Source organism: Heteronotia binoei, chromosome 12 (genome assembly GCF_032191835.1).
Source record: "Heteronotia binoei isolate CCM8104 ecotype False Entrance Well chromosome 12, APGP_CSIRO_Hbin_v1, whole genome shotgun sequence".
NCBI classification, from domain to species: domain Eukaryota; kingdom Metazoa; phylum Chordata; class Lepidosauria; order Squamata; family Gekkonidae; genus Heteronotia; species Heteronotia binoei.
The window spans coordinates 55394631-55422609 of record NC_083234.1 but is presented as its reverse complement, the minus strand read 5'-3'; the positions used below and the strand labels follow the sequence as shown (position 1 = coordinate 55422609).

At 43.5% G+C, this 27979-nt stretch overlaps 3 protein-coding genes across 10 annotated transcripts in view; 2 read left to right on the top strand and 1 right to left on the bottom strand.

Moving 5' to 3' along the window:
• MAMDC4 (MAM domain containing 4) overlaps nt 1-175 on the top strand; it is a 51750-nt gene extending 51575 nt beyond the window's left edge. The window contains exon 29 of the mRNA XM_060251246.1: nt 128-175. Coding sequence (XP_060107229.1) covers nt 128-175 — 48 coding nt within the window. The remainder of the gene's footprint in view (nt 1-127) is intronic.
• Nucleotides 176-2335: 2160 nt separating this feature from the next.
• EDF1 (endothelial differentiation related factor 1) lies at nt 2336-10322 on the bottom strand. Its single transcript, XM_060251245.1, has 5 exons — nt 9946-10322; nt 6846-6897; nt 5379-5539; nt 4000-4093; nt 2336-2853 (listed from the first exon to the last, which is right to left on the bottom strand). The coding sequence occupies exons 1-5, from the start codon at nt 10021-10023 to the stop codon at nt 2792-2794; spliced, it is 447 nt and encodes a 148-aa protein (XP_060107228.1). The 5' UTR covers nt 10024-10322; the 3' UTR covers nt 2336-2791.
• A 176-nt stretch (nt 10323-10498) lies between these two features.
• The window catches only part of TRAF2 (TNF receptor associated factor 2), a 42712-nt gene continuing 25231 nt past the window's right edge, over nt 10499-27979 (top strand). For 2 of the 8 annotated variants that reach the window (XM_060251243.1, XM_060251238.1), the window contains exon 1: nt 25404-25484. Coding sequence is in view for 2 of the 8 variants with exons in the window: in XM_060251242.1 (XP_060107225.1) it covers nt 25917-25970 (54 nt within the window). In the remaining 6 variants the exon portion in view is untranslated. Of the gene's footprint in view, nt 10518-25403; nt 25485-25504; nt 25732-25830; nt 25971-27979 lie in introns of those variants that run through there. The other 6 variants (XM_060251242.1, XM_060251237.1, XM_060251244.1 and 3 more) reach the window with 5 other exon arrangements.

Genomic DNA, 27979 nt, shown 5'->3' with positions numbered 1-27979 from the left:
TAGTAACTTATTTTCTTGTGTTTTCAAATGAAAGCTGAGTTTCCCAGGAAGCTGTATTCAGCACTGCATATATAGCACTCCCTGTTTTCCTTACCAGCATCCTTCATAACGTTACCTTTGATTGCAGGATACAATCATCATGCCAACATTGCCAGAGGATGAGGTAATGGAATAGAACACCTTTTTCCTGACGGATGAGCGGACTGAACAGTACCCTGGCTTCCGTTTTATGCACTTATCCATCCTTCTGGACAATCTCCCACATTTGCCTTTACTTCCCCTTTCCACTCTGCCTTCTGGGACCCTGATGCTTTGGAAAAACTGGGAGTCTTCCTCTGGGACATTTTGGACCAACTCTACTTCACCTGGCTCACATTGTGCCCAGTGTAATTGTTTCTAAAGGCTTCAGCAGCTGGATTCCTTTTTATGTTTGAAGAGAATAAAGGGTCTGCTGGCTTCAGGGTTGTTTTTTGTGTCCTAGCAGTTACCTGGAACTCAACTCTGCACTGAACTTTGGCTGATTACTATTTGAGGGGCTTCCCATTTCCCCAAAAGGGGGATATTTTTGAGCTGGAAAAAGGTAAAGATAACAGCATCAAAACGATCAAAAGGTTGGAGGGCCTTCCCTGCAAAAACAGGCCTAACGATCTGAGGCCTTCCCATTTAGAAATGCTTACTGCTAAGGAAGAAAGGAGAAATACAGCAAAGACTTTTAGAATGACTAGAATAGAAAATGCGACTCAAAACATAATTTCCTTCTCTCTCTTAATGCTAAAACTAGGGGTCACCTAATGGAAACGCTTGAATGTCATGGATTTAACAAACTGATGGTACCCCTCTTCTCAAAGATATGGTGTCTACAAACTTTAAGGAAGGATAGGATAAATCCATAGAAGAGAAGGGTCTAGCTCTGATAAGTGTACCCAATTACTCCTTGGCTTATCTTCATTTTAAGCTTCTTGTACCTACTTTCAAATGTCACTCTGCTTTTGTTTTCTGTTAATATGATCCTTTTTTGGTACTAGTATAAGAGCTCTTCTTCCTGGTAAACCTAAGATCATTCAGTACCTGCCTCGCCTTCCTCCTTGTGGTAACTCCCATTTGACTCGTCATCCAATTTCACTTCCGGGTATATCCACTTTTTTTCCTGGGCGTTCTCTTTGGCAGCTTTCCGTTTTGATTTTCCTTTCCTACCTCATGTCTGTTTTTGTCCTTGGATTATTGCTTCTCAAACTGTGGGTCACGGTTCCCACAGGTGAGTTGTAAGGCTCAGACTCCTCCTGATGGTGTAGAAAGAAGGGTAACATTTCCTATTCACCAAGTCAGCAGTGGCTGAAGAGGCTACACTGTATTTGCACTCATTGCCTCCCAGGCCCATGTCACCACTGGTTGTGTCTGAGCCAAGACCTAGCCTGCAATGCTGCCAGATGCTCAGTTTGCTTCTGGACAGCATCAGCATGGGAGAAGACAGGTAATATACAGCCTACACAGGGCTTTTTTTGAGCAGGAATGCAGTTCTGGCTGGCTTGGTGCCAGGGGGTGTGGCCTGATATGCAAACGAGTTCCTGCTGGGCTTTTTCTACCAAAAAATCCCTACCTACACATATCACTTATTAGATTTGAAGGAGCCAGGCAATGTTCTCTCTGAGCTGTGAGCAAAAATTCTACTTTGTGAGCTACTGGCATTAAAGTTGTGAGCTACTGCATAAATTAGTATGCTCAGGGGCCATCCTTCCTCAGCGGGCTAAGACAAAAATGTGTGAGCCAGAGGCTAAAAAGCTGTGAGCTAGCTCACATGAACTCTGCTTAGAGGGAGCACTGGAGCCAGGTCTGAGCTACACCTTGGAACTGCAGTGGCCACCAAAAGGAAAAGTGAGCTAAGAAGTGTGTCTGTGTTCAAAAAGTTTTGAGAATCTCTACTTAAGAATATGATGCTGCAAGTACAGAGTATCTTAAAGATGCCTGAACACTACCTGGCAGTCTGTAAAGATCAATAGCAAAACGGGAGCCTCTGATTACCAGTTTATGTGAAGGTGCAACAGGATGGTTGTTGAGGTATTGAAGTCAGCCATTGTTGAATTCAAGATGCTGAACAAAAAGGACCTTTTAGCAGAGGTGTTCTTATTAAAAGGGGATTAACAAGTACAGAGATGCCGTGTTGGTCAACTGCTGTTAAGTACAACAGATAAACAGAACTTAAGGACTGTATACTGTTGAAAACCTGCTCTTGGGACTGAAGAGGGCTGTTGCTTTGTGTTCCCTAGAGGAGATGGGAGTCCATGCCATGCAAAAGTACTGTAGAAACTGCTGATCCTAGAACAATCACACTCCATGCTGAAGGGTAACAAGCTTTATTTGAGATTTCTTTGTAACAGCTGGAAGGAATGGACAAACGAAGAAGAGCCACCACAGTGACTCAGCCCCCCATGCCCCCACCCGCTTCTCTCTGACTCTTGCCCCTCCCACAAATTCTTCCAGAAGAGATTCCCTTGAGACAAAGCTGCTCCTAAATACCAACAGATAAATGGTTTTGTTTTTTTTGGTGCCCCTGTCCGAATCTGATGCAGCCTTTTATTAGGATTTAGATACTTAAATCTCATAAAAAGGAAGGAAAGTGTGTCACTGGTTGAAAAGTTTTTGCTGTTTAGAGCAGGGCTGAGATTCTGTAGGTTTTCCTCTCTAGCAAAGCTGAAGCCCTTGTTCAGCCTGCGGTAGACAGAGATCCTGGCCATCTGGGAGAAAAATGGCTAGGCGAGATCAGTCGGGGCAAACTGATTTCGAGGCTTTGTTGTCAGTTCCCTTTTGGGCCCTTTTCGAGGGGTTTTCCAATGTCCCGCCCACGAAGCTTAAGGCCTGAAATGAGAAGGAGAAAACTGTTGAGTTGTGGAGTCGGCCACAAGTGGAAATGAGAAAGGAGGTCTTCTAGAACTATGGTTCTTACTGAAGGAAGAGACGATAAGGTGAGTTCTGGAAGCTGCTCATATTCATATGGGACTTAGCGAACAGTTTAACTATCTTATAATGTGTTTGCCTGTACAACTTTCTCCTGCTTTACAAAACTGAGGAACTGAGACTAAGACTAGAGTTTTAAGCAAATTTGAAGGAAAAAGCTGAACATGAACCCAAATCCAAGTCCTGCTCTATGTGACAGATTACTTTGGCTCTTCGTATTTACAAGCCACAAGAATGCAGCCAACTGGCACAAAACCCCATGCTGTTAACTAGGGCAATAGTCAGGTGTCATATCCGGCAGAACTAAACAGCCAACAAGGGTTATATTTTTGTTGAGTTATGGACACACGCTGATTTGTAGCACTCCAGCTAAAAACATCTTGTGTCAGGGCCCCTTATTTTTCTGTGCCTTTTGCTTAGGCAGCAATAAGTTAGAAAATGAGCTGCACAACTTCTCAAGAGATACTGACTGCTTAAGGAGCAGATAGCAAAATAATACACTAGATGTGGTAGAAGTAAGGATGAAATGGGTGCTCTGGGATGTTCTGGTGCTTACTTCTCTTCCTCTGCTCTCCTTGCAGGCCAACAAGAGCATGACAGCAAGCCATGAATGGATCCTTGCTGCTTGCAGCCTAAATCACAAACAGGACGGCACACTAAGGGCTCAACTGCAGATTACAATTTTGTTGGAAGTTTAGTTGTTTGGGATTACATTACTGAGGGGAATGGTGGTAGAGAAAGGGAAACTAACTCTCTTCTCTGCTATTGTCTTGCTGGAAAAAAGCACCTTCTTTGAGCTACTTTTCCTGGGTGGGGGGAAAATACAGGTGCAGATAAGTTTTCCTGAGCAAAAGTGAAAGCAGCTTGCGTGCGGCTTTTGAGAAGACAGCAGAGGAAAAAGGGTCAAAGTTCCTCCCTTCTCACACAGTTCACCTTAATAAAACAATCTAGAGCAAACATGTAACTGAGCCCTCAGTCACCAGCCTGTTTGTGCCCAATTGTCCTTGTCAAATTCTTAAGACTGTGGCAGGCATCAGAAATACTCACTGATGGCTCTCTCAATCTTGCCCAGCACTTGGTTGTTGGGAATTGCTCTCCCAGATTCATAGTCAGCAATGACTTGTGGCTTCTCGTTGATTTTCTAAAGAGATGTAACAATTTTAGGCCATCAGGTTTCCTATAAATATACAAATCTAATGCAGAGCAGTCAATCCTCCCACAGAACGAGTTCAAAACTGTGGAAAAGGCAGTCACATGGATGGCCAGGAGAGAACTGTATAAGGCCTTTTGGTTAAGGTCAAGTGTAGAGTAGTAGTGTAGTATGAGACAAGAAGGATGGGCCAGTGGCCTGATCTAACATGGCTTTTCTTACATTCTTATGAGTGGCTATTACAAGGGAATCCTGAATATTGTGAACAGGACCATATATTAGTCAATACAATGTGCTTTTCAATTCCATAGGAGTGTGATAATCTGTGTGGTACTGGCATTATATAAAAAAGCAGCATTTTTCTAGTCCCTAAGACTGGTCAATTACCTATTCTCTGTTCCATTACTATAATGCATGCTGCATGGGGCTCCATTTGAAGACAATTCAGCTGGTTTAGAACACAGTTCTTTTTAGCTACATGTGCTGAACTGCCTTAAAATATATAGGGAGATAAGAATCTCACTGGCCAGCACGCAGGGATCCTTAATCCTTCTCCTAACAGAAGCAAACTTCAGTTATGCAAAACAGTAAAGACAGCAGAAAATGGAAAATATGCAAAGAAGTTTTATTTGCCTAATTTATACTTCTTTGAATTCTGAATTGCTTCTTAGAATAGGATGTAAATATTAAGGTTCCCACAATTTAGGTGCTGACAATCATCTGGGGTGGCTATCAGCCTACATACAGGTTAATACAAGGTTATTTTAGCATTATGTAGTTTTTATTGTTGTTAGCAGCCCTGAGCCTGTCAGGGGAGGGTGGGATACAAATGTAATAAAATATATAAATATAAGTAAGCAGCAGTCACATTTGGAGGCTCAAGCATTTTGCTTAGAAAGCTTCTATGCCACTTCTTATCATAAGCATCTTAAGGAGCCCTGCCCACTAAGTCTAAAATAATAAACCAACAGTAAAACCAAACAAGTAGGACTAAACAGCAGCATTTATAAAGAACAGTAGAAAGGAAGCATAAGGGGATCAAACAGCATCAAAGGCACAAGAAAGCAGGGCAGATTTTGCCTGGCAGTTAAGTTGGTGCCTGGCACACATGCCTAAGGGAGAGCATTCCAAAGCCTAGGCCTATTATGACAGCCCTTCTTTCTGGGAATAATGCTCCTCACTCAAGAAGGATGCTGGGAAAGGTCTTGTAGGATGATCTAAGTCAATCAGCAGGTTCTTTTACTTGCACCATTTTTGTGAAGTGAGGAATACCTACCGTGGCCAGATCCTTCTGGGTGAGCCCCTTGCTCTGTCTGCCCTGCTGAATCACTTTGCCCACTTCAAGGGGGACCCTGTCATGATGCAGCTCCTCTGTCTCTCGGTCCAGCTTTGCTGTGTTCTTTGTAATAGAGTGTTGTTTGTTTTGGCCTGCTGCCCCTGGAGTTCAGATAAGAAACAGGTTAGAATTTTCAGCCTGCTGATACAGGTAAGAGGTGTTGTTGCATTAACTGTACCACTGGGGATGCTTGGGAGAGAGACTGGGGAGGAGGCACAACAAGTAAAATCACAGCCTATGGTATGCGGACGAGCGAGCTGAGCACAGTGTCCCAAGTGAACCCTGAATAGTTACTTGAAAGGCTGCCCTGAGCCTTAAAAGGCAGAGTTTTGTTTGTTCCTGGGTTATTTTGCTTCAGGGAGTTTCAGATATTGGTAGATTCCTGGGGCAAGGGGAGGAGGGTGGAAAACATTTCTTTGTGCAGTGCACTGCCAACATGGTATTCTCAAGGCAACTAGCCACTGCTTAAAAGTGGGTTAAGTTTTAATCTCCAGAAACTTACAGCTATGAACAAACCTTCCTCATACAAAGGAAGTATACCCTTACTTACTTGATGCTGGGAACAGAAAGAATGGCCATCACTGTCTAGACTTTCTTCTTACAAGGTCCTTGCTATATCTGGTTGCCATTGCTTGAGTACATAAATGGACCCTTGACCTGATCCATTAGGACAATCCTTTCTGTTTAACAACTAAATTTCTTGATGGGTCAATCAGGGGGAGAAACCTTATCTCCAGTCCTGACCCCATCCCAAAGAGCCTGATGACCAGTCCTGTGGCTCTAGATGCTGCCCATTCATATACTCTTGGGGACAACCAACTGCAGGACCAGCTGTCAATATAGGACCAGATTTGGCTTGGAGGCAGGGCAGCAGCCAATTATCCATCACTACTGTTCTTACATGCCCTGACCTGGATTGCCCAGGCAAGCCTGCTCTTGGAAGCTAAGCAGAGTCGACTGTGGTTAGTACTAGGATGGGAGACTATACTTGGAATGCCCAGTCGGAAGGCAGGGGCAGCCACCTTCAGAGGTTGACATGACTTCCAGGTACACGTGCACACACATGAAAAATACAAAATACTACAGTTCGTAAACACAGTGCCTTTCTAAATAACCCCCCATTAGCTAAAATCTAAGCAACAAGAATTCAGCTAGGATGTTAATTGGTACTCCTCAGAATCCAGAAGGATATGGGACTGATGCACTGGCAATCTCCTCTGAATACCTATTTGAGCTACGAAGAAAAAAAATGCTTCACACAGATCAAGCATTCCTACACTAATAAGATGCTCAGGATCCTACTCAAAGTCAAGTTGTGAGACATTTATTACCCAAGGAAGAAGATATCTCCTGGGGATTACTTAAGGGAATTTTGCCTTTTGCCTGACCCAGATGAAAAATACCTACATTTCTTGGAGGTCTCCACATCTTCTCCTCTTCTCTGAGCTGCTAGTACAGCCTAAAAAAATAATAATCAAGAACTGGAGTTAATGTCCCTATCAAGAAACAAATAAGAATACTTTGTTGGTGCGCTGGAGGGATAACTGGTGTTAAATGGAAGACATGGACCCCTTTGTTAGGCAGACAAGCCACTTGCATACAAGGCATTCCACAGGAAGCATTCCAGAAACCCACAAAGACCTCCCAGTGCAAGGGAGGGAAGGAAAACAATACCTTTAGTTCAACAATATCATTGGAGCATCAACCCCAGGTAACAGTGGCCCTCTAACCTATCTCCCCCCTCCTCAGAAATAGATTTAGGGTTCTGGTATGCCTTAAGTGTTCCTCCTATACAGATACCCTCCTGGGGCAACAAGTGACTATCATAAGTTTGTGTGAGTGCACATGCTAGTAAAATATTTATGTAAGCCTGTAACTTCTCTGTGGGCTTATCTGTAGAGCAATAACAAGCCGTAAACTCTCACGTATAATCAGATTGGATCTGGAAAAATTCCAGGCTGCTGGAGATTTTAAATCTTATGATCCACCAAATCAAACACAGCATGTCAGGTGCTTGGCAAGACCGTTGTTGGAGTAGTCCCAAGGAGGTGGCAACACTGCCGGCCTGCTGAGCCCCTTATGGGCTGCCATATACAACTTGGCAGGTCACAATGTGTACGACTGGTCTAGAATCTAGGAACTGGACATACCTTTTGTACATAATCTTGATGTTTAAAGTCCTCTTTAACCATCTTGGCTGTGTGTACAAAAATGAGAAAGGGAAGTATTTCTGGCCTTCCTTTGTGTTACTAATTGACAAGAATATAACCTGCCAACTTGGTTTAGAGTAAAAAAAAACAGAGCATGTTTAATAGATTTCTACTGAGGAACAGCCGTTTAACATACTTTGTTGAAATTACATGTCCTGGAAAACAGTGTGCAATAATGGCTAAGGTGCTGAATTTGGGTTCAGATCCCAGGCTCACTATACAGGTTTGTGTAAAATAGTTTTATTTTCTACAAAGCAGCACTGGGCTAGATGAACAATCCACTGACTTGGCCGCAACTTTTCAGGATGTTAGAAGATAGTCTTTCCCATTGTGCTGTATGAGGCCCTTTTAAAGATGTCCGAGATTGATTCTGGGACCTTCTTCAGGCTTAACCATGGGCTATGTTAATCACAGAATCATAGAGCTGGAAGGGACCTCCAGTATCATGTAGTCTAGCCCCCTGCACAATGAAGGGGATTCACAACTACCTCCCCCACCACACACCCCAGTTACCTCTGCTCCATGCCCAGAAGATGGCAAACCCCCTCCCCAATTGAATCCCTGGCCAAACTAATACAAATCTGCTTCATGCTGAGTCTATTGATCTATTTAGTTCAGTACTGTCTACTCCAGCAGTGGTTCTGGAGGACCTCAGGCAATCTCTTCCAGCACCCATTGCTTGAGATCTATTGATGTCAGGAACTCAGGCTGGGTCTCTCCATAAGCAAGTCATGAGCTCGAGCACACAACCATAGCACCTGTCCCCCTTCAGTTCTAACACACAGGTTCACAGGGCAGCTCTAACAGGATAATGCATTATGTGGTACCTTGATCCCCCCCCCCCCCACTTGGGGAGATAATATGCAGAACAGTCAGATTGGAGCTGAAATCTACGTAGTCCTCCATTATCACTATCAGTGAGACAAATGGGGGAACTGAAGACAACTGCCCTTTCTTAGCATTTCACACATATACACCTGCCCCTGAACATAAGTGTGGTAACTAAATAGAAATTCTATCTTCCATATGGTCAAGCAGAGAATGTTACAAGCCACAAAGTTTACTGGTACTTTAGCAGAAGTGTAAACAAAACTGTTGAAATACAAAGTAACAGATGAACCTGTTCCCAGCATACTCAAACAAGTTCCAGAGAAAACTGAGCCAACTTGGTATCAGAGGCCCTGCCCCTGAAAGAGAAGCACTTCCCAAGGTCCTTGCACAATCCTGGATCTCTTCTCATACCCTGTAGCACCCAAATAACAATAACTGTCTCTCCTAGATAGAACTTTGCCTTCCTTTCTTTCCCTCCCCAGAATGTAGACTCTTAAACTTTAGAGTTTGATCAGCAGGCAGAAAAAGCAAAGAGAAGGAAAGCAAACAAAGAATCCAAATCCTTTACAAAATTTCATTTTTATGATGGGGAAGATAGTGGTACAGAGTGTGCTAGGATTTCTAAATGAAATATAAATTTCTATATGAAATATAATGAATATCTTCCCCCAGCTTGTATTTCCTTCCTTTTTTCTTCTCTGTGGGCTGATTTTTGTGCAGTTCTGCAAATGCTTTTCTTCTTTTAACAAATCTCAGCTCACTTCTAGAACTTTCCACAAATCTACACAAACTCCAGAAACATGTCATCAAGGCATACTCAAGTGTATTTCTGGATGCTATCTATGAGTGAGAAGTCACTAGACTACATACAGTCAGGTTGGCATTTGTAGTCACTGTTCAATTCTCTCTGCACAACAACCCTCAAGGAAACTAGGCAGAAACTGACTTTCCCTGAGTCACCCAGTGAGCTCTGTGGCTGAGTGGGGTCTTCGACATGAATCTCTCCAGTAGCAGAAAGCAACTCCGGCCATTCTGTCTCTCTCTTATAAAGAGTAATGCGAAATCTGTAAAAATGGGAGGGAAGAAGTTCTGAAGGGACAAGTGTGAGGGGCTTGCGGGGAAGGGTAACAAAAGTGGCAGGCCCAGTTTGGGGTACTGGTTGGTACTGAGAAGGAAATACTTAACAGGGGTTTGTTGAAATGGGGAGTGGGAGCAAGAGGTGGGTGTGGCCAAGGGAGCATGACTAAGGGAGGAGGCGTGGTGACATCGGTGGGCGGGGCAATCTTGACAGGTTGGCTCACTTTAACAGGCGCAAGGAACAGGGGGAGGGAGGAGGATACCCCTTTTCAAATTCTGAAGGGGAGGATGCTGAGTCACCTGACTAGGAGGGACCGTTGAAGGGGCTTGTGCACCCCACCCAAATGAGGAGTAGAGCTCGCGTATGCGCACGTTGTCGTCTTCCTTACCTGTTTGGACTTGGCTTGGGCCGCACTCGGGCCTTTCTTGCGTAGAACAGTCACCGTGTCCCAGTCACTTTCTGCCATGGCCTCTCGTTCCTGTTCAGTCTCCGCAATAGGCCGTCCCCCTTATTCCCTTCTTTCCTAGAGAAGGCGGGGTAGAAGGCCGACTGAGAGTGCCACGATTAGTCTAGCCACACGCTACTTACGCTCAGCGCCTCATTATTGGTTGACGCAGATGCCGATCCCTCCCACTTTGTGACTCTTCGCCTTCGTTACGTCATAAGGCAGCTGCTCCGCCTACGTCCCTCAAAGCTTGCCTTTGATAGGTCCTAGTGTACTGCCGATCAAATCCTCCCTCCCTTTGAATTGGTAGAGATAGAAACGTCAAGCTAATGTCCTGCCTATTTAGTAGGGTCGACCGGCCGAAAATGACAATGCTGTTATGATAGGCTAACCAACCTGTGAGTTTATCACAGCAGCGTTATATGATTGGGTAGTGGTGGGGATGATCTCGGAGTTGTTTTTTAATAGCGTCATCAAGGTAATCAAGTCCGTGGTTTGCTACATGCGCGAGTGATGTAAGTTCTTGAACATGCGCAGAAAAACTGGCTTAAAGGAGGAGGTGTGGAAGAACGATTGGAAAATAAACAGTTTTAAAGTTATAAATTATGTCTTATAAACGGTGATGTAATTTTAAAATGCGTATAATTAAACGAATTCAATAACTGTGCTAAGTTAATTGACAGAGCTGTTTTTAACCCCCTTGTACAAAGAGCCTAGCCCCAGATTCCATGGCAGCTCTGAGTTGAGTTTCTCAGAAGGACCCTGAAAATTCTTAGCAGTATAATAGTAAAGAGTTAAGTAGCACCTTTAAGACTAACAAACTGGACTCTTGCTGTTTTGCAGAAGCAGACTAACACAGCTAACTCCTCTGGATCTTAGGAGGATAGTGGACTTGTAGTGTGACCTGGCCTTTTGTATGCCTGCTTGATTGTAGGTTTTTATGTGCTGTTGGACTTGTGTTGTTATCTGCTCTTGGGGACCAAATTGTTGGGAGAAATGTGAGCTTATAAATATTTTAAGTCAGTTTAATTACTGTATCTTTAAAAGTAGGGTACACATGAGTTCTTTAACATTTAAGCCCTATTTTACTCTGGAAACAACTCTGATGAGTATGTTTGTAGTCTGGTCTCCTGCATGTTTACTCAGCTAAATCCATTTTCGCATAGTGAATAGAGCGCTATTGTAACATTGGAGATTTTGGTTCACGTTCCTATGCTCTGGGTGATTTTGGTCGTGCTTCTCTCTACCCATCCAGCTTCATATGTATGTTACCTTGAGTGCTTTGAAGAAAGGTTGGAATAAAAATGTGACAGACCTGAGAAAATATGCATAACCTTAAGTTTAGACCGAATACTAGGTATGACCTTAAGCATAATACTTGATACAGTTGATCAAGCATCATTTCCTGCTCCCATACAAGAGTTCTAACATTTCACTTTATGTGGGATATGAGGCCTGATCCAACCAAAGTTAAACACTATTTTAAAATGACTGTTGCCCTGATATAAGTAATTTAAGTGAGTGCTTAGCTCCCCCATTAAGATCAATGGAATTCAGCAAACATTGGCTAGTTTGTGCCCCTTTAGATTTAACAATATGTGTGACCATGATAAAATTTGAGTCTAGTGCCACCTTTATGACTTTTTGTGTGCACCCACACTTCCTCAAGCCATGACAGACAGTGGAATCTGTCCACTTGTAGGGCCGCATCCCTAGGCATGCTAGGATATAAATTATCTTGAATTTATTTTTGAGTGAATCTGGGGTTGGGATGCACAGAATTTTGACATGTCATTGCAGATATGGATGAACAAAATTTATTTTTGGTTTTCAGTGCCTGGAATTAAGGAGGCAGAAGACAACATCTTATGCCAGTATTTTATCGTTTTAAGGCTTATGGATTTTACTGATGGTTCTAGATTTCTGCTTGTGGAGTCCGCTTGCGGAGAGGGTGGGATAAAAGTCTAATGTAAATAAATAAAAAGAGATTTCATTGCTGTAGTAGGCATTTGAAGTGAAGTGGATCAAAAATTCTGTTTTCCTAGCAGGGCCAACAGTTGCCCATGTAGGATAGGTAATACTGACAGTATTCACAAGGTATGTAAATGTATGGGTTACACAGAACTCTTCATCAAGCTGGATTTTTTTTAAAGAGAAGGGAAATTATGTTATAGGAATATGGTATTGTGGTGTGCCTTATACCTAAATTGGATTATAATTATGCTCTGTAAAATCTATATAAAACCTATAATCATGCTCTATAAAACCTCAAGTCACCTTTGTTTCTGTTTCTAAGCTTTTAGACCTTTAGCCTGAAAAAGTGATTTGTGTACTTTGAAAGTTCACATTCTGATAAGGATTCACATTCAGATAACTTTCTTATAAGGAGGCGTCATTTCATTTCTGTGTGAATGATTTTGTTTGTTGACCCTGAAGAGAAGAATTTAGTTGTACTGATCTTCAGCTGATAGATGGCAGTGTATTCTTACTGATGAGCTCTTTCGGTTGTAATGTGATGGGGTGCATCCTGGGCAATATGGAATATTTACAACGTCAATCTTGCTCTTTGGTTTTGAGTAATGAAATAGTGTCTGATAAAATGCTTACACCTTGGATATATAATTAGCAAAAAACAAAACTGAGCATCTGGTATCCATAACCAATGCCATAACCAAGAGCAGGGTTATAAAAACTGATCATGTTTCTTCCCATACCAGTCTACAAATATGAATTGGAACAAGAAAATTTTAGCTAAAGACTCTTAACTGGAATGGCCTGAGGTCCTGCCCTTTGTATCAACCAGTTTTAAAGCAACCCCTCTCTGGTTATTTGTAGTTTGTGTATAGCTTTAAATAGAGAAGAGTATTGCTATTAAGTAAATTTAAACAAAATCACTGTGACATCTCATCTTTGGCTCTCTTCTACTTTTGCTTGGTGAAGAGACATGTGCGATATCAAACTTGCATCCTCTCTGCATATTCCAGTAAAATGGTGAGATGCTATGAGGCTGTATCTGACATTGTGCGGACTGTGGCTTGACAATAGTGGAATGCTTGGCAAACAGACTGTGAGTAGTGACTAACCTCGCAGAGTTGTTGTGATGGCCAGGCATTGTATGAAACTAAGTGCTCTGCAAATTTAAATACTTTGATTTTCAAACAGAATGGACTTCCTGTGTGTAGGAGCTTCTTTGTCCTTCACAGCTGTTTCCCAGATCTGTCATGCCATGAAGCTCTTCTGAAGCCAGCCTGATTCTCTTCCTCCCATCCATTGCTCCTCCTTAGATTGTATTTCACTTGCAGTTTCACTTTAGAAAGACAGAGCAGATTCCATTCACTTGGAATGACAGACAGCTTTTTACTCCAAGGTAAGGGATGCTATATACATTTTTCTCCCAAGAATTTGAGGGTGAAGAAGATTGCTTTTGGATGGTGCTGGTTTTAGCCTGGAGGTGTACCTAAAAGTATGCTCTTCAAAGCTTTAAGGCCATTTTTACACAAGCCCTATTCATGTTCTTGTGTGAATCTTGTTGAGGGATATAGGGAGTCAGTGTTCAGTTGAGGGATATAGGGAGTGTAGTGTTCAGTGAGTTGGAGACCCAAGTTTGAATCCCACTGTGCTGTGGAGACTTGCTGGGTGACCATGGTAATCACTCTTCTTTCAGCCTAAATTACTTCACAGGGTAGTTGTGAGGATAAAAATTGAGGCCAAGAGAACATTGTAAGCTGCTTTTGGTCCCCATTTGGGGAAAAGATGGAGTAAGAATAACAAAACATGAAAAGTTAAAAGGAAACCAGTTTTAAAATCAAATATGCATTCTGGCCAATGTTAATTTCATACTCAGCTCACGAATTTGGTTGAGGAAATTCTAACTGAATGGGGAAAAATAAAACGTCCATTGGCACTTACCATGAAGGGTCCTTCTCCTCAGAGGACAGGAGGACATGTGATTGGGTTATTCCACTGTTCCTCTAGGGAGGCAGGGAACACTTTTTTCTCCTTCCTTTTGGTGCCTTGGGATAACCCTCCCCTTTCAGTTTTGGAATAGCAGTAACTTAGTAAAACTCTGAACTAGCTGAAACATAAACTTGTCAGGAACAATCAGAACATAGCAACTATATACACTGATTACCTTTCAGAAGATATTAGTGTAAACAAAGAAGGCTGAAATAAGAACAACCATATGTAGATATATAGATATAGAAGATGATGCAGGGAGCGGCAATATGTTCTCCTGTCCTCTGAGGAGAAGGACCCTTCATGGTAAGTGCCAATGGGCCGTTCTCCCTCAGAGGCAGAGGACATGTGATTGGGACCTTCTAACACAGTGTCCCTAGTTGGGTGGGTTGCCATCATCTTCTGCTGAGGTAACGATATGCTGGAGGACCTTCCTCCCAAAAGCTGCTTCTGCAGCTGCGATGGTATGGATTTTGTAATGCCTGACGAATGTAGAAATGGATGACCATGTTGCGGCCCTGCAAACCTCATCTATTGAAGCATGATTAAGAAAAGCTGCATTGGTTGATGCACTGTGCAGAGAATGTGCTGTTATTCCTGTGGGGATTGGTAAACTTGATGACTTCTATGCTTCCCTGATACATGTTTTTAGAACGGGGCTGATGGAATTTTGAGACATTCTGTTTCCTGTTCTCGGAGGAGAAATGTTGATGAACATATCCTCCGTATGACGTATGTCCTGCGTTCTTGTGATGTAAATCTTTAATGCTCTTTGTACATCCAGTGTATGCCATATAAGCTCCTTAGGGTGTTTTGGGTCTTGACAGAACGTAGGTAGCACAATTTCTTGAGAGCAATGGAATCGTGAGGCTGTCTTAGGGATGAAGGTAGGGTCCGTCCTGAGTACTACTTTATCCCTATAGAAAATGCAAAGGTCAGTTTTAAAAGACAGAGCACTGAGCTCTGATACCCTGCGAGCTGAGGTAATGGCCACCAGAAAGAGAACCTTCATTCTTAACCACTTTAGGTCCACCTCTCTTAAAGGCTCAAATGGAGGTTTTGTGACTGCTGTCAATACTGGATTGAGTCTCCAGGTGGGAAAGCGGTGTATCTGAGGAGGTGTCTTCACTGTTGCACCCTTTAGGAAGAGTTGGATATGTGGATGTCTTGCCAACTTGTATCCTCCTGTAGGAGGTAATACCGTGGTTAATGCCGCTACCTGTCATCGCAGAGTGGATGCCTTGAGACCTGATTGAAGCCCCTCCTGGAGGAAAGCCAGTACAGCTGCGATAGTTGGAGTCATTGGATTGATTTTCTTTCATCTACACCATCTTACGAATGCCTTCCATGTGGTATTGTAGATGCGTACTGTTGATTGTCTTCTGGCAGCTAGGATGGTATCAGACAGCTCTATGGAGTATCCGAGCTTCTGTAGGGTGTTCCGCTCAACTGCCACGCGGTCAAGCATAGCCATCCTGGATTTGGGTGCCACACTGGCCCCTGGAGAAGCATGCCTGGGTCTATTGCTAGAGTAAGTGGCTCCCGAATTGTTAACTCCTGGATCATAGAGAACCACGGGTGATGAGGCCAATATTGAGCCACTAGAATGATTTCCGCCTGGGTTTCCTTCACTCTCCTGGACAGAAGAGGAATGGGAGGGAAGGCATAAAGAAGCCCCGGAGGCCATGGTGACGTTAAGGCATCTGTCCGTTCCGCCTTCTGATGCAGATATCTGGAAAAGAAGCAAGGTAGTTGACAATTCGCTGGAGATGCAAATAGGTCCACTTGAGGTTGACCGAAGTGTCAACAGATGAGCTGAAATATTCTCGGGTGAAGACTCCATTCCCTGTTGCAAATGGACTTTCTGCTCAGCCAGTCGGCTTGTATATTGTCCTGGCCCCTGATATGTTCTGCCCTGATAGAGGATAGATTTCTCTCCACCCACTGCAGAAGGCTCATGGCTTCCTTGTGCAGTTGAGATGATCTGAATCCCCCCTGTTTGTTCAGGTAAGTCTTTGCTGACACGTTGTCTGTGCGGATAGGACATGTTGTTTGTATATGGTAGACTTGAAATGAATTAGTGCTAGTTGAATTGCTCTGAGTTCCAGTACATTGATTGGTAAGAAATGCTCCAAAAGGGACCAAGTACCCTGGGTTGGGGACTCTCAGAGGACTGCACCCCAACCCTGGAGACTTGCATCGGTTAATATTTCCTTGAACGTCGACACATTGAATCGCTTGCCTTGGCGTAAGTTATTCATCTGCGTCCACCACCGGAGGCTGGTTTTGACACTTAGTGGAATGATGGGGTACATCTGTCTTCGTTCCATTATCGCTAGCTGATAAGGTCGTAAAAACCTTTGTAGGTCTCTGGAATGGAAGCGGGCCCACTGGATCGGGTCGATGCAGGAGATCAAGAGGCCCATCAATTTGGCCAATTCTAAAAGTGTCGATGAATGATGACGCCGTTTCTCTGATCTTCTGAGCCTTGGCGACAGTAAGTGACAGAGTTGGTGGATGAGTTGATTATTGCTCCCAGATGTTTGATGCATTGTGTCGGTAGCAGAGCGCTCTTGAAAAGGTTGACATTGAAACCGTGGTTCTGGAGACACTGTATGGTGATCTCTGTGTCTTCCAGACACTTGGCTCTGCTGTTGGAGCGGATCAAAAGATCATCCAGGTAGGGGTGAACATGTATCCCCTGGCGTCTCAGATGCACCACTGGGTTGATGAGAAGTTTCGAAATTACCCTGGGAGCCGTGGAGAGACTGGATGGTATGGCTCTGTACTGAAAATGCTGTCCTTCTATCGTGAAGTGTAGGAACCGTCTCTGTGTTGGGTGTATTGGTACACGCAGGTAGGCGTCCTTCAGATCTATGCACGTGAGGAAGTCCCGGGGTTGGATGGAGTCCATTATGAATCTCAAAGTTTCCATCCTGAAATGCCTGAGTTTGATAAACTTGTTCAGCAACTTGAGATCCAGAATGGCCCTCCAGTCCCCTGTCCTCTTTGGTACTATGAACAGGATAGAATAGACCCCCTGTCCTCTTTCCTGAATTGGAACATGCTCTATGGCCTGAATCTCTAAGAGATGAAGCAGTGCCTGGGATACAATTGCTCTCTTGGCCGATCTCCTTGCTGGAGGTGATCGGATGAATCTGTTGGGGGGAATAGAATTGAATCGATTGAATATCCCTGAGATATGATTTCTAAAGCCCAAGAGTCCACTTGAGAAGCTTGCCAAGCCGGAAGAAAGTGTAGGAGTTGAGCCCCCACTGGAAGGTGTGAATAGTCATGCCTGCTTGGGTTTTCTGATCACGTTCATTTCTGTCTGATTTGTTGAAGACTCCTTTGTTGTATCTTGAACTGAAGGAGCCTCTCTTGAACAATGTTTTGGATGCATCCCGAGAAGGCTTTTTGTTATCGGGTCGAAATCTGGCCAGGGTATGATGAGATCGAAAGGACTGGGAGTCTCGTCTGTCCGTTCGTCAAAAGGATCTGGGCATAGCTTTTTTCTTCTCCTTGGTTTCTATCAGAATGTTTTCTAGTGATTCACCAAAGAGCTTCTCGCCATAAAAGGGATAAGCTGACACCATGGTCTTGGATACGAAGTCCGCTTGCCAAGCCCTCAGCCAGAGGAGACGCCTGGCCACTGTGTTGGCAGCCATCGTCTTGGATGCGAAGGATATAATATCCAAAGTAGCATCAGCCAAAAAAGATGCCGCCTTTAGATTTCTGGTGACACCCTCTAAAAACCTTTTGTTGTCCTCTGGAAGAAGTAGGATCAATTTCCTGAGCCAGGCTATGGATGCTCTAGATACTAAAGAGGCTGTAGAAGCCGCCCTTACAATCATGGCTGCCAATTCATGTACTTTATTGAGAGCCGCTTCCACTTTTTTGTCCAGGGCATCTCGGATGTTGCCTTGGCCATCCTCAGAGAGTAGACCTGAGGTTTGCAAAGCTGCCACAGGACCATCCACGGCCAGCACCTGCAATAACTCAGATGTATAGTTAGGTAAGGTATACAGCTTTCGTACTGTGTTGGAGAATTGCCTGGTAGAGGCAGGCTTTTCCCAGTCTGATCTTAACTGCTTTTCAAAATACTGGGAAAATGGAAAAACCTTCTCTGAGGGATCTCCCTTGGGAAGGAACTCAGTATTCCCACTAGCTGTGGATTTAAGCTTTTTGGATTGCTTTGATTTTTCCTCTAGGGGGGTATCACAAATCTCCAAGGCTTTTAGAGTCTTGGCTAAAATATATTGATAGTCCTCTGATTTGAAAAAGCGGCTAGCTTGTTCAGGGACCTGGGTTTCCTCTGCCTCCTCCTCCCCCGATAAGAATTCCTCTTCCTCTCTGTCGTCTCCCTCTGATTCTGAGGCCTCTGAATCAGCAGGGGACTCTTGTGGAATTGAAGGTCTTGGGGTAGCTTTACACGCTGCTTTGGTGAGAAAGGGCTGAGGGGTTGGGGTCATGGAGAGAGAGGCTGCACTGATGCCTACTTGCGAGTAGAACATGGCCATTTCCTCCTGCATTGTTTGTCTAAGGATATGCATTGACTCTGGGTTAATCACACCGAAGCTTGCGGGTACGTTACCCATTTGTGGGATTGGAGTCAGCAGGAAGCTGTTGGAAGCATCCAACATTGGCCCCTCATTGTCCACTGTTCCGTATGCCTGCACTGGGAACTGGCAGGAAAAACCTCCCGAAGCCCCAAAATGGCTGCCGCTGCCTGCCATCGTCGTCCCGCTCCTACTGGACTCTTGAAGGCGGTGACGCTTTGTTCTCCCTCCGGCAGTGTCTTCCGCGGCATTGCGGTGGTTGGCACGATCAAGTCCCAAAGGCTTGTCGGCCCCGTGATTCTCGCTGGCGGTTGCACTGATTTGCACCACAGGCTCTTCCTCTGAGAGGAAACCGTCGGGGTGCTCTTCAGACACCATGGAGGCTGGGCGTTCAGTGAATGATTTTTCTTCTCTGCTTCGCCAGAAGAAGAGGAAGAAAGCTCAGAGGGTAGAGGAAGGTATGAAAGTCAGATTAGAGAAAAAGGAAGGAATTAGACTGAATTAGGAGAAAAGGAGGCAAAGCCTAAACTTTTCTTGCTGCTACTCCCGAAGAGGCAGGAAAGAAAACTGAAAGGGGAGGGTTATCCCAAGGCGCCAAAAGGAAGGAGAAAAAAGTGTTTCCTGCCTCCCTAGAGGAACAGTGGAATACCCAATCACATGTCCTCTGCCTCTGAGGGAGAACAAATGTTTTAAATGAAAGATTAGACACATTCACAAAGGTCTACTGATAGCTATTAGCTATGGAGCCTCAAAAGCAGTTTATTTCTGTATCTCTGAGTACCAGACATAGAAGGGGGCATATAAGAAGGGAAGACTCTTGTTTTTGTGCTCTGCTTGTGGGCATTGTTGGAAACAGGATGTTTGATTGGAGAAGACCTTGGTCTATTCCAGTCAGTGGTCACTAGATGGGTCATGTGCAGGGCTTTTTTTTTGTAGAAAAAGCCCAGCAGGAACTCATTTGCATATTAGGCCACAACCCATGATGTCAGCGGAAGTGACATCATCCCTTCAGTAGGTTATTTTCCACATATTGACACAGAACAGTACAGTGCTAGTAGCTGCATTTCATGGATGTGTGTTCTCACACAGCCCAATGAGAGACCTTGTTCCTCTCAAAAAAACCGTTGCCAGAGAGAAAGAGCCAGGTGTGGCAGAGTGGGCAGTGGCAGGCTCAGCTTCTCCTGGGAGGGGGTGCTTGTGGATGGCTCTGTGTCTTTTGCTGTCTTCACAAGCCCATTGGAGGCTAGGGGTGGCAGAGAGGATGGAGTGCACGGTCTGGGAGTGTGTGGTGGCCTAGTGCCTTTGCTGGAGACCTTTTTTTGAGCTGGAGCCTGGCCAAGCCAGCCAGAACTGGGTTCCTGTATGTTTCTGCTCAAAAAAAGCCCTGGTCATGTGTAAAATGTGACCTAGATGTGAATGAATGTGTCAGTTTTATTTATTTTTTAAAAAATTAATACTGTCTTTCCATTCAATCATGGTCTGCAAGGTGGCAAAACATAAGAAACATCCAAACATTTAAACAATTAAAAATACATTGAAATATAAAATGCAATTAAAAACATAAACAACCAACACTAGAAGAAGGGCCAGCAACTGTTATTGGGGGTACACCAGATGAAACAAAAGTCTTCAGCACCAGTAGGGAGAGACCGATGAATCTCTCTGGGGAGGGAGTTTCAAAGTTTTGATGCTGCAACAGAGAAGGCCCTTTCTTGGGTTGGTTGCCACCTGTCTAGTTTCAGATGGGGGCAGCTGAAGCAGCATTTCCAAGGCTGACTGGAGTGAGTGGGTAGGTTAATGTGGGACAAGGTGGTCCTTAAGGTATCTTGGTCCCAGAACATACCAGGCTTTAAATTTCAATACCTGTGCCTTGAATTGAACCCAGAAGCAATTTGGAAGCCAGTGTAGATGGAAGAAGACTGTAGCGATATTGTCCTTACAACCTACTCCAGTCAGTACTCTGGTTGCAGCATTCTTTTCCAACTGTAGCTTCTGTACAGTCTTCAAGGACAGCCCCATAGAATGCATTACAGTAATCTTATCTAATTTTCACATTTAACAGGTGTTAATCAGGCAAATGAGAGAATATAGATGCTGTTGTACATGGAAACTGGATCTCACTGAAGCTTAGCTTTGATACTTGTGCCAGTTCTCACGCCTCTCATGTTTGAGGTTGCCTGCCGTATTTTCTTATTATGTTCGATATTCAAGGCTGCTGGCTTTCTGATTTAATTAAAGCAAAAACAAAATTCTGTTATTGCTTACAGGTGTTTTATAAGATGTTGGAGGTGTCTGTGACAAGATTTGTTACCTGTTTTTATTGGAGGTGGCATCCAGTAAAATAAGACTTCATTGTCTACTGAAAAGGGACTATTTTATGGCTTCCCCAGGAAACACAGGCTAGAAAGCATGAAGCAACTGGTAGTAGAAAATCAACCTATTTCATGGGAAGTTGTAAAACTTTTGTTTACAGGCACTGTACATCTGTATACCACTTGCTGCGGGTTTGGCTTTTGTGCCTCTGTAGACTTCTGGTAGGTAACTAATACAATCCATGTAACACCTTTTATTAGCACCAACCAGAATGACACAAAACAATGTGCAAGTTTTTGACTTCACCAGACTCTTTATCAGTCTGGATGTTACAGTGGGGAGCAGATGCCTCAGACTTTGCCAGCATTCTGTAACTAATGCTGAAGGTACGCAGATACAGAATGGTGCTGGTGTCAAGTTGCACTCTGAATTTCTGGGAGCAAGAAGTAGCAAATGGTTTCTCTTAAGTAGGTCACTGTGAGAAATAGGACACTGGACCAGATAAACCATTAGTCTGATCCTGGAAGGATCTTATGTGCTTAGAGCAGTTCAGAAAGATGCTGTTCTGTTTTGGGACCGTAATAATTTAAAGATGGATTGATCCCTTCATATTTTTCTTCCCCTCTTTCACTAGTTCAGTCCTTATAGAGCAGTGGCTCCCAACCTTCTGGGCACCAGGGACCGGTTTGGTGGAAGACAATTTTTCCGTGGCTCGGTGGGGGAGGCCGCACTGGGGTTTCTGCCACCTCCCCACTAGGTGGCCAGGTGTCAGAAGGCCGATCTGCCTCCCCCTACCATTTAAAGACCCTTGGCGATCAGCTGATCAGGTCCTGGGCAGGTGGAAGGAATGGTGGGGCTACTCTGCCTTGCTCTGAGGCTGCCTCTCTGCCTCAGAGCAAGGCCACGCTGCCTCTTTCATCCACCCAGGTCCTGGCGGGTGGGGACGGCGCAGCGTCTCTGCCTTGCTCCGCGGCCTGGTTGCTAGCAGGCCATGAACTAGAACCAGTCCATGGCCTGGTGGTTGAGGATCCCTGATATAGGGTATTTAATATTCTACTATTTCCTCCTCTTCAAGTTGCAGCTGTCTTCCCACCATCTTTCTTTCATGTAACTTACCTGCTTCTTTGTCTCCTCTGAGGAAGTGGTTAAAAGGAAGATATACTTGTCCTGTGTCTTTAAAATTGTAATGTGGTTGGATATAAACAATAAATATTTTAGAAAGTTGATTTGGCTACCACAATGTTTAGTTGTATTACTGCCTTTCTGCCCAGTTAAGGGCATTAAGGCAGTTTACAAAATTATGATAAAATTGTATCTAAAACTAACATGTTCCTTGCTTACAAGTATGCAAATCAGCAAAAGTGATTTACTAATTATTGTTCCCTAAACTGAGTGCTTATTTCCTGCAAGCTCATAGATGTAATTTTAAAGTGTGCCTTAAAAGCTGATTCATGCTTCAAACCAGGATGTACGTTCATGCAGGAAATACAGGAAAGAGTGCATTTAATGTAACTGATGAAGTAAATCTGATTAAACTTTACTGTCTACAGTCTCTGGGTATTTTTGGCTTTCTTCAAATGTAGTGTTGTACCATGGCCTGGAGTATAAATGAGCATAGGAACCTCTGGTGCATATATTCCCTATCCCACATATCAAGCTTAATTAACCACTTTCCAGTGTGCAGAAAACCACAACATGCCATTATATCTTAAGTGGCAAACTAGAGTTTATACTCGTTGTGTAAGCCAGGCTTGCAACAAGTCTCCAAAGAATCAGGATTTGTAGAGGTGAGAGACATTCTGTGTCAAATTCAAAGGTTGCAACTTTTTATCCATGATCACCTCTCACTTTTCAAAGTTCTCTGAAAGGCTACAGTAGTGATGAGATAGCAGACATTCTGTATGAGTGCACAGAACTAATTAATTGTAGTAGCTACTCCAGGTTTTTTATATCTTTCCTTAGCTCTTCAATGTTTTTTCTAATTTCTTTTTTAGAAGCAGTTATCATGTCTCTCACCCCTTTCATCATCCTGGCTCCCATTGCTTCTAATTGCTCTTGCATTTTCTCCATTGAGGCAGTCCGGGTTAACTTATGCTCTGACATTTAAAAAAAACACCGAAAATTTTGACCTCTCCAAATTAAATTTAAACTATTAGGTTTGATAGAGCAAGGCTTGCCCTTTTCAATAAGCCTAATTTTGCCGTCCTCAGAGCCTCCTGGGCTCAGATATTAATTTTTAAAGTTTTCATTTCTTCCAAAATGGCAGTCGTGACTTTCTGCTTCCCTTTAAAAATGTTTTCCTTCAAAAGGCTTCTAAAATAATTATCAGCGATAATGTCCAATAGTATTTACCCTATAATTGTCACCTCTGTCAGCTTCACCAATTTTTAATGTCCTGAACACTTAAAAAACTTTATTTAAATTTTGACCTCCTAGCAATGGCCGCTGATGTTTTTCTATGATATTATAGTCCTAGAGTAGGCTAGCTGCTTCAATGATCTCCCTTTTCCATCCGACACTTCCTGCTTTTCTTGCCACCAAATCCCGTTTTCACTGGTAAAAAGATCTCATGATGTTTGACGTATTTCCTGTGTTGACTGTGAGAGCTGCAAATCTGTGACGATGGGGCTTTTTCACCAAAACCGCAAGTAGACAAAACAATAAATTCCTTTCCACTTTTTAGCACTGTCCTTTAAATTTACAAAGTTCAAATTTCGCCCCTTCTCCCCTTCTTCTTCCAAACTTTCTGAATCTCTGTTTCCCACCTTCTGATTTTATTTTGTTTAACTTTAAATAGTCCCAGAATGAAGATAGTCATCAGTACCTTTTTCTGCAGTTATCCAGATCCAACGCCGGTCTTGTATAGCTTTCGATGTTTAGCAGTCTCAAAGAAGGTTAGGATCCTGTCGAGCTTATGTCAAATAAATGACTCTGGAAACTTCTGCAGATGATGAATATGCAACTCATCTCCGAAGACCCCTCAAAGCCTCAAAGCAGCCCCCCCCCCCGGGACTCCCTTTTAGCCAAGGTAAATCTCCTTAGAGTTTCCTGTGCATATTTTGGACTGATCTCTGACTGAAAAAAGTAGGCAGTAGGCATTAAATTGCCCTCCACTACCCCAAACAGAAGCCCCAGCCTGCTCTGAGAAGCAATTCAGCGTGGCATTTTCCAACCCCGGAATTCCAGACATGTAGGTCATTCCTGACCCAAAGGTGGGTTGCAAATCCTGTGAAAGTCAGTCCCAGGCTTATGTAGTTTTATTTTCTTTTTGCTCCCCCCACCCTTTAAAGTGGGTCATCTTTACTTGGTATATAGACTATACCAAGTACATTTGGATGTGTGTCACCTTACCAAAAAGGATGGAAACCAGCAACCGATTGTAGTGTAAACCGTTAGAAGAAGACTGCAGATTTATACCCCGTCCTTCTCTCTGAATCAGAGACTCAGAGTGCCTTACAATCTCCTATATCTTCTCCCCCCACAACAGACACCCTGTGAGGTGGGTGGGGCTGAGAGGGCTCTCACAGCAGCTGTCCTTTCAAGGACAACTCCTGTGACAGCTATGGCTAACCCAAGGCCATTCCAGCAGCTGTAACTGGAGGAGTGGGGAAGCTAACCTAGTTCTCCCAGATAAGAGTCCTCACACTTAACCATTACACAAACTGTTAGGATTATTGATCAAGTGGCATTATTTTAGGTTACTCAATGCAGTTTGTTTTAGAGGCTTTCATTAGAGCTGGGTTGACAGCTTTTGTTAGGTAAAGTGTGTATGTAGCCCTTTTTGTCATGGCATTTTGAGCCTGAACTGGTTGAGTTTCTACCTGCTCTGGAGTGGTGAAACATGAGTGTCTCCTGTTGACTTCCACTGTTACTTTGAAACGATATATCGTTGCAGTATAAGTTCCCCAACAGCTAAATTTTCTAAAATTTAAAGTTGGTGGGCAAGATTATCACTTGTTGGTTACTATTTTTGTATATATAGCAGTAAACTTGATCTATCTTCAGGTTCTGTTGCTGAAAATTGTTTTCCCATGTCTTGGGCCCCAGGATAATGATAAACACCTAAAAGACTTCTATTTTAAAAAGCAGAAACTTCTCGTGGGTTGGGATGAAGCAGTGGGATACTGCCTGATTTATCTCATTACTGTATTTATTTTATTCATTTTTATTTTATTCGATTGATAGCCCGCCCTTCTCACATTAACTAATGCAGAAAATTTACTGCGGGCAATTCATTCAGAAAGTATAATTCGGACTAGGTTGGCATGAGCCTCACTTTCGTTCTCCATTGCATTTTTAAAAGTCCACACATAAAAAAACGTAACGGAGGATGTGATTCAATTTATTCCGGGCTAAGAGAGAACATTTGCGAGTTTGTGACTCACATTTGACAGGAACGAAGGCGCGCCAGAGCCAACGTCCAACGGCTGCTTTAGCCACGCCCTCAGGTCCTTGATGGGCGTGACTAGAGAGAAAATAAGTGGAAAGGTTTCTTTCGTATCGGCTTACGCTACGAGCGTTTAGGGTTGGAAGGCGGGGCGCAGGAAAAATGGGCTGTGCTTCGCCGGCGGAGGGACTCGTGCGAGAGGAAAAGGGGAGGGATGTAACCAAGCGCTTCCGGTCTGCAGTGAGAAGAACGGACGTGGGCTGCCGGTGAGTGGGGTGCAGTCGCGGGAGTGGGGGTTACCACGTGACGGGGAAGGTGGCGGGAAAGGGGCTCCCTTCCGCAGAACACGAGGATTTGGGAGGAAATAACTTCCTGAATTCTCTGCCACCCCTGTATAGTCTGCAATGGTAGAGTCCAAGTCTGTGCTTGTACCGGAGGAATAACCTCTCTATCCCATATATGGAGGAATTTGCATGTGAGTAGGCTTACGTAAGTAGAACGCTGTTGGATCAGGTCGGTGTAGTTTAGTATCCTATATAATTAGAGAGCAGCTACATGTCCCAGGAAGCCCACTTGCAGGGACCGAAGGCAACTTTCTCTTTTGTTTGCACTAGCAAATGATCTTCGAAGGTGCATTGCGTCCGAGCATGGAGGTGTAGTTTTGTGACTGACAGACCTCTTCTCCATGAATTTGGCTTATGCCCTCTGAACTAGCAGCCGCCGCTACTGCAGAATTGTTGCATGGGCTTAAGGTCTCCAATCTAAATACTTGAGGGGGAAAGCGCTGTGAACGTTGGCAGGTTGCTTCTGAGTCAAGGTGCATAGATTGTCATAGCAAATGTCAGTGAGATGTTACAATACTGAGCACTGGATTCCGTTGAGGTAATTGGCACGTTGTTAAGCATTTGCTCTTGTAAAAATTAGAATAAATGCCTATGACTTAGTGGTTCATTTTGTGTGTCCCTGCCTCAGTATGTACGCACACAAATATGTATGGAAATCATGAATGTAAATAAAATCTGAACAAATGTTTTAATGAGATCACCATATGTTTTATATATAGTTCCAAGTTCAGAGTTCAAGAAATATATAGGATATGTGTTGGTATTGACAATGCTGTTTCTTAGACTGAGAGTTAAAAAATTGTGTTGCGCTGTGAGTGTACATGAAGCTTTGTTGGCCATTTCACCCTGCAAAAATGGGCTTTATTCTGTTTTCACAAGTAGGGGGCCAAGGCAGATAGAGAACCCCACTGCATGTTGAAATATGCTGTTGCTAGTTAGACTAGTGAGTAGTCAAAAAGACCAGGATAGTTTTTCTTATTTTAAAAGGATGGTTTTGATCGTATAGTCCTCTTTCAGCTCTCCCCACTCCAGCATCTTCTCTGACTTTGAATTGACAGTGTTAGAAACTTTCAAGATTCCTGTCTTCCAGTCTTGTAATTCTTTAAAAAAATTATTCTTTTAATCTTCTTTAGTGACCATGACTGGAGTTCTTTTTTTGTTTTTCCTTTCCACAAGAAGGAATGTGAAGGATGTTAGCTATGTCCCTGGAAACTCCCAAAGATTTTAGGGGAACAAGTGTGAGTTGACCAAAGGGTAATCTGGATTGGCTCATATAAATAGTTTTCTTCGTAGGTTTTGGTGATTTCAGAGTCAGTCCCTCCTGACTCAGACTTGCTTCATGTCCTTGCAGTGTTATCAAAAGCTGGGAAGTAATGTGGATTGGGAAATAAAGAAATTTGCCTTCACTTTTTAACCTTGTGTATATCTCTGCTGCCTTTCAATATTCTGTCTGTATTTTCGGATTTCTGGTGATTATTTTAAATGGTGACTGATGCTTGTTTTGGATGTTGAAGCTGTATCAGTCACAGTATGGTATACTGGTTAGAATGTGGGAATGGGTTCTGAGAGATCTAGGTTTGAATCCCCACTCTACAGTGGTAATTCGCTGAGTGACCTTGACCAGTCACAGTCAGCCGAACCTACTTCACAGGGTTATGTGGGTAGAATGGAGGAGAGAAGACTGATGTAAGCTACTTTGAGAGTCTATTGGGAGAAAATGCAGTGTATAAAGGAAGGAAGTAAATTAATATTTTGATTATTTTACCTTGGGGTAGCAAGCATGGTTCTGCTGTCAGGTTAACTGTTTGAGGATAGTTGGCCAGTTTTATAATCTAGAGTGCTGTGAGAATGTTTGTAAGCCTTGGGCACAAATTGGTGTGTTCTGTCTGCTGATTTCTATCATTTCCGTTTCTGTTACTTTAGACTGAGCTTTAACAGTGAAGTGTGTAGCCTTTTCCCCTCCAGAATCCCCTATCACAGTGGCTCTTGAGGATCTTGGCTGCAGGAGACACTTATCTAAAGATACCAGGTGCTGAGGCTTGGACCACCTGTTGCAGTGTTCCCTCTAAACTGAGTTAGTGTGAGCTAGCTCATAGTTTTTTAGCCTCTGGCTCACACATTTTTGTCTTCGCTCAGGAAAAATGGTCCCAGAACAAACTAAGTTATACAGTAGCTTAATTTTAATGGCAGTAGCTCACAAAATAGAAGTTTTGCTCACAAGACTCCACAACTTAGAGGGAGTATTAGTTCAGAGTGTGAGGTTTTTAACTTCAAAGCCTCTTAACTTCACTTGTGTCTAGAGCTGGACAATTTTTGCACACTGGGATACACAGGCACCTAGAAATTAGAGGGTTGTCTATTTTGTCATTATTTTCTCTCACATGAATATATGAATCTGTCTTGCATGAGTTCAGTGT

What these genes read in the sequence shown, in the direction of transcription:
- EDF1 (XM_060251245.1), bottom strand. Translation starts at nt 10,023, where the DNA reads ATGGCAGAAAGTGACTGGGACACGGTGACTGTTCTACGCAAGAAAGGC. An exon ending in CCCAAGCCAAGTCCAAACAG is followed by an intron (nt 6,898 to 9,945) that starts GTAAGGAAGACG and finishes TTATTTTTTTAG; the next exon opens with GCTGTACTAGCAGCTCAGAG. An exon ending in CCCAGAAGGATCTGGCCACG is followed by an intron (nt 4,094 to 5,378) that starts GTAGGTATTCCT and finishes ACATCTCTTTAG; the next exon opens with AAAATCAACGAGAAGCCACA.